Source organism: Rhincodon typus, chromosome 23 (genome assembly GCF_021869965.1).
Source record: "Rhincodon typus isolate 14 chromosome 23, sRhiTyp1.1, whole genome shotgun sequence".
In the NCBI taxonomy this organism is placed as follows: Eukaryota; Metazoa; Chordata; class Chondrichthyes; order Orectolobiformes; family Rhincodontidae; genus Rhincodon; species Rhincodon typus.
Genome location: NC_063354.1, coordinates 43886226 through 43892838, shown reverse-complemented (window position 1 = coordinate 43892838; position 6613 = coordinate 43886226). Strand labels below are relative to the sequence as shown.

Below are 6613 nucleotides of genomic sequence, written 5' to 3'. Positions count from 1 at the left end.
TGAATTGGGTACCTGTTCCTGCACACAAAGTAGCCTTGCAGCAGCATTATGATGAAAGATGCTGGTGTATTTCAAAGTGCAGCAGTGAAGTACAGTGCTGTATTATAAGTGGGTCAGAGACATGCCATGATGATGCGGTGAGGATGATACATGTCTGATGGTCACCTCCGTGAATGGGATGTGGGCGGTTTTTGCCCACGGATATATCTGGGTTGTTGTCCAAGCCCAGAGGAACAAGTGGCCAGGTTTCCACCAGGTACACTGCTGTGACTTTCACACTGGGGATGGTTGCCATCTGGCTTGCGGAAGAATAGAAAAATGCATCTTAAAGAGGCTGGATTAAGTGTAAATAGCATGTAAACACACGCAAATAGGCCTCTCGTGAGATTCCTGTCTCGTCATTCAATACTTGGTTGCAGAATCCGACTTTTCTTTCTTGACGTTATAATCCCATTCCTGCTGATCTCGCTGTTGCTCACATCATTCAGGGGATTGGAAGACTCTGCCCAGAGTCTTGAGGGGAGATGTAATAAGACGGTCAAAGACTCGGAATAAGCTGTCGTATCAGGGGTTAAGTCTAACTGTGATATGCTAATGAGGTGCAGTATAATCCATTTGAGATGCAACGTAATATGATCTTGCTGTCTTATACAGCCTTGTGGCAAGATAAAGTTACAGGAAGTACCTTCTTATATAAAGTTAATATTTTCCTTACCTCAGCAGTTTCTATGTTTCCTTTAGTATCTAGTTGAATGGTGGAGTATAGGCTTGAGCATCTGATTTGCCTTTCTCCTTTTCTTACTGTTCTAATGGTGCTACATGTTACCGAACTTCCTTCTGTTCTTAGTCTTTGTAGAAAATCATAATTATACCCTTCATCCCGTTTTAAGGAAATATATAAGCTGGGTGTGCATCCTATCCCATCATGCACTTCACAGACACTAAAGGGCTGCACATAACTGTTTTTAAGCCACTGTAAGCACTTTATTTGTGATTGAGCTTACAAAGTTGGTACACAAAGACCAGAGTAATTCTCCTACAATGCCATATTTTAACTACAGAGTCATATTATTGTCATTCTTCAATATTCCCCGTGAAGATTGATCCTTCAAGCAACATATTCCTTTCTTCATTTCTGTTGATGTCTTGCAATCTGTCATATACCATGCTCTCTCCCAATTTCTATCGTATTGTTCTCTCTGCATTTCCATCAATATCATGGCCTCTCCATATTCTACCAGTGTTGTACACAATCTGTTTATTTTTGGTTGTATGCTGTCCCTGTTTCTGTCACATAAAGTGCTCTCTCCCTATTACTATCATCTGCTTTTTCCTCTTCTTATTTCTATCTTGTGCTTTCTACCTATAAGCATGTCGTGCTTGCTCCTGATCTATACTGTACACTGAGAATTCTCCAGATTTGTGACATATATCAAACTTTCCCCATTCATGTATCACATTCCATGCTCTCTCCATACATTTTCCATGCACTGCGCTTTCTCCAGACTCTGTCGTGTAGTGTGCATCTCTGTTCCTTCATTCTAACAAAGGGACTCGACTAGGGGAGTTATTTTTAGGTCATTTTAATCAAATTATAAAGAAAGTCTTACAGGAAGACAAATTGTATTGCAACCATTGAATCGATCATACAGCTCGAAGAGCTCGGGGAGCATTTTAGCTTAGAGCTAAAACTCTGGATTCTAAAAGGACGCATTGCTGTCACAAAACCACAGACAGTTAAAACCACATACCATTCACTGAGGAATGAAACTCTAAGGAGTCTTGAACAGAAATACACCCACTGCACTGAAATTCAAACACAGGTTTGGTGGCACAATGGCCCCTCCTACATCTTGGAGACTGGGTCTACGTGGGGGAGGTCCTTGCTGTTCAATGGGAGTGTTGCGCCGTCTACAAGAAGCAATTGAGTGTATTTCTAAATGCGGGCTGATGGACACTAGCTATCTAGTTTGATTGCCAATTATTAGCATAAAGCATGGCATCGGTCAACTACGATTCTCAGTTCAAATATAGTCTTTGCCAAGAAGTTATCGCAACTTTCATCCATGGGTCTTCAGTGAATGTTTTCTTTCAAGAATTATTCCTTTTACATTTCATGCTAACGATTATGCAGCAGTCCATTGGTGCTTGGCATTGCCAAATCCGCCATTGTCTTGACGATGGGGTAAGCAGCAATGAGAGGCAGAGAGTGGATTCTGGTCCCACTCTTCCCAAAGTCACGTAGTCTAACCTTGCTGGACTGGTCTGTTCGTCAGCCCCATCTCACACCTGGGTGTCTTTGTAGGATTAATACAAATGCAGAGCATATCAGATAGTGTAAAGCTCTCTTTATGACATCTGTTTCATAGCCCTATGTTTTCATTTTTCAGATCAATAAAAAAAATAGATATGACAATCCAGTGTAAAATTACACATTAAACGTGGTACCGTATTGTACATATTGCACATATGTTAACATTAGAAACACTTCCAGTAAGCACAGTGAAGGTACATAGGATTGTGATTTATTCAATACACAAACTCAAATATACATTGCTATAGGGGGTGGGGTTTCACTGGGGTAAAAGGTGAGAGATACTGACAGGCAACAGGATTCTGAGTCTAGAAGTCAAGAACATAACTACTGAGCAATGGTAACGATAGTGATGTGTTACCATGCCTAAAGGTTTATTGGCCTAAGTTGAACAAATGCCCTGCCAAACAGTTGCTACACATTTGGTCATGTCTGTTTCTCCGCTGCTCGCTAATCCTTGCTCTAGTGTCCTGAGATACAATTAGCCCCAATTACCATTTCACGTTCTGTTTTTTTTGCATTGTTAACTGGCTTTCTTCCCAGCAGACAAAGGGAACATTCAATAATCCAATTGACTGGAAAGGCTTTTGTTGCATTGGATGCAAAATTACTCAACACTGGTCAGCACGCTTGGCAGAAGGCAAGAGAACTGGGTGACAGGAACATACTGGCTGGCTCTGCCGACTATCTGTAAGAGCACCATGCTAACTGCCCACAGGATGAGGGAATGAAAGTGATCATAATTACAGTGGTGCACAGTCACTTTAACCAAACCTACTATTAGGATTGCAACACCCGTCTGCTGTATGTTCTTTCCTTGATATATTTCAATTGACTTCAGGGAATCCTGTCAATTTCCCACTAGATAGGTTAAGTTAAAAACAACCTCAATGTCCACAGAGTCATGTAATATGGCCAAGGTTCTTCTTGTTGTGTGTTTTGAGTATTTGATCCCTTTACTAACACTGGACCCTGTACTGCCACACTGCAAAATTATCTGCATGCTGTCCACTGTTCCTGCATGCTTTCAGTGCTATATCAAGCCAGATCTTCCTGACTCCCAGTCCACAATACACGAGGACATCTTAACTGCAGGTGTCACTGACAACTGTCTGAGCTCAGTGTCCTCATCCAGAATTCATGCACCAAATCTGATTTACTCAGAGAGAAAAAGGAGAATGAGAAACCCGATCAGGAAAAGGTCACAAGAATAGCACTACATCTGCAAGAATGCCTGGATTTTAAAAGGCAGACCGCATGGGGCTCCCGTTCTCTGGTCTTCACCACGTAAAGGCTTAATTCAACACTTTTGGACATTGTGTGGGATGGGTATGGATTGAATTGAGTGAGATTCATTGCAGTTTCCATCTCTGACTCTTTTACTTATAACCCAGCAGCTTCTTTTCTCTCCCTCATTATCTCATTGTTCTCCTCAAGCCTTGTACATTTCCTAGCCTCTCTGTCCAGATTAGCTCCTCATCAATCCATGGGCTGGCTGACCAATTACATACAGCCCACCGTTACCGTGAGTGATAAAGGAATAAATGGCATGGTAGGCAGCTACATTGTATTACCAGTCCTGTTCAGGCTTCACTGTTAGAGGCACAGTGAAACACAGAAAGACAGGAAATGCAGTAATGACCCTTCAAGTGTACAGCGGTGCAGAGGAGAAACACAGGAACTACAACAAGGAAACAGGCCCTTTGGCTCATCTGGACTATGCTGCGACAAAAGAAATGGAGAGACATTTAGGCAGATTTAAGTGGCTTAGATGCCTTCAAGTCTCATCATTTAATTAAACTAACATAATAATTATCTTTAAGTTGTCACAAGAGCCTTTGCCCGAGATTGTTCCACTCAACTAATTGATCTCTTGCCTTCTTAAATTCGAGCAATTACCTCAAATTGTTTTTTCTTGCTTAACACATGTTAACAGCATGGTCTTGTAAATTCAGTCTTATTAAATGAGAAGTTAGGAAATTTAGCAGCTTAACATGCTGGCTGTGCCAGGGAGGGCGAAGACTAAAGTGACAAAAATCGCTCATGTTAGCATTTCTTTTTTAAACAAAGAATGGATTAGCGTGACAGTCACATTAGTGAAAGATTGGTGTAAATAGTGAAGACTTGTGCTGACTGAGCCAATCTCCTGGTATACACTAACCAGCCCTTAAGAAGAAAGTCACTTGAACAGTAGGAGCTACCACAGGTTTCATCACTGGGCAATGCCCTTGCCTTTTACTCTTAACACAGAATATAAAGGAGGATCCTTGCGCAGGAACTGAGCCTAAACCATAAAGATCCTTGCTGCAGTCATGTCCAATTGAGATTTGGACAGTTGTGCTGCCACCTCTCTTGTTATCACCCACAGAATCAACACAAATTGAGTATATTGCTTTCAAAGTGTAAGGGTTGGACCAAGTGCTCTTCTTGGCATCTCTCAGCTTGACTGACCCAAAGACACAAAGCAACTCAGTCACAACTGGATAAGAATCAGCTTGGGTTGAAAGCTCTGAAGGGCCATGTTTGACACAGAGCCTCATTGGAAGCCTGAGTTTGAGCCCAGCTGGTGGCTAGTGTTGACTTCTGAAGTAACATTCCCTTCATAATAACTGTCACTCTCTAACATGTGCTTCCCATCGCATTTCAAGCCATCCACATCTTGGGACACTGCGCTGTGTGCTCTAAACGCAGATTTCAATTGGCGTGGCAACCAGAATTCTGGTGTTGCTGCTCTCCCTTGTTGCCCGCTCATAGCTGCTGTTGGATGAGAGGGAGCTCGATGTTGTCATGGAGGAGAAGCGGGAGGACGGTGTTTCCATAGAAATGCCACTCTTGGCAACGGTGCAGACAGGGGATAAGCTCTGTTGCTTCATCCTGGCCACCAGATCTTCTTCAGAGGAAGAGCTCACATCAGCAATGTTATTGCTACAATCTGTGTCCAGCATCCACCGATAGCTCAGGTATCTGAAGATCTCCTTGACAGAGCACCTCCTCTCGGGTTCAACAGGCAGCAGTTTCCGGAACATGCGGAGAGCGTCATCAGTGAATCGCCTCCATTGGGATGGCACACTGGCACCTCGACGCTTCTGCCATCTCACAAACTCATCGTAGAAAGAGTCTGACAGGAGAGCTTTCTCCCAGGGGAAGTTTCCTGTGAGCATGCAGAAGAGTAGGACCCCAAAAGCCCAGACATCAATGCTGTAATCCACTGAGAAGCCCTCGTGTTTGGAGGCATCGCAGAGCTCTGGGGCAGTGTAAGGGATGGTGCCACTCACCCGTTTGACAGGAGTGCCAGCCCGACGAGTCATCCCAAAATCGGACAGTTTAACTTTGCGGCACTCCTTATCAAAGATGAGGATGTTCTCTGGTTTGATATCGCGGTGTACCAGCTTCCTGCTGTGCAGATAGTCCAGTGCTAAGGCAACTTGGTGCACGCAGCGCTTGGCAATCTGTTCAGGAAGGCCGACCTTACAGGGAACAAGAAACACAAGTTTCCAATATTAGACTATTCGGTAACCACATTAACTTCAGACACAATGAAATGAAGTATTTCAACACTAACAATCATGGAGTGGAGAGCCACAGACCCAAAGGATATTGAGACTGAGGTCCTTGAATACAGAGATAGTGGAATAGGGATCTCTGAAAACAGGCTTTTTGGAAAGATGGACTTGAGACTTAATATTAATGGAATAGGGGATTTCCAAACAAGTGATAATGGAATAGAGACCTCAAATTAAGAAAGGTGTATTTCATAATTCCACAACTTAGGGTAATAGATTAGGAAATTGTAGCCCCAAACATATTGGGATAGAGGACTTCGAACTAAGGGGAAATGAGACGGATAATGTGAAATTCAGTGACAGTGACAGGCCCAGTGAGTCTGCCATCCTTTAGTGAGACTACAAAGGCCATAAGGCCTGCTGGGTGGGTGAGGGGATGGGTCTGGGAGTTAGTGACTGGGTTTGGTGACAATGTCAGGTGCTCTGAGCTGAATAGCAGGTTGGACATTGTGTCTTGCTTTCGAGGTAAAGAAGGATTACCTGAGCTGCCCGTTTTTCTGTCAGAAACAGAAATCTTGCAGTTAGGTAGCAAATTCCATTACTTCAGAAGGACGGCCTGTGAAGCCTGGAACAGGACTCCTGCTTCTGCAAGGAGTGGGCCCCTGGTGGCAGCATGGCGTGGGGTGGTGTAGTCCAGAACAGGGACTCTGGTAGGGGAATGGCGTGGGGTGGTGTAGTCCAGAACAGGGACTCTGGTAGGGGAATGGCGTGGGGTGGTGTAGTCCGGAGCAGGGAC

General features: G+C 43.7%; 1 protein-coding gene across 1 annotated transcript in view; it reads right to left on the bottom strand.

Moving 5' to 3' along the window:
* Positions 1 to 1049: 1049 nt before the first annotated feature.
* The window catches only part of LOC109925152 (serine/threonine-protein kinase SBK1-like), a 19261-nt gene continuing 13697 nt past the window's right edge, over positions 1050 to 6613 (bottom strand). The window contains exon 4 of the mRNA XM_048611137.1: positions 1050 to 5805. Coding sequence (XP_048467094.1) covers positions 4996 to 5805 — 810 coding nt within the window. The 3' untranslated portion in view covers positions 1050 to 4995. The remainder of the gene's footprint in view (positions 5806 to 6613) is intronic.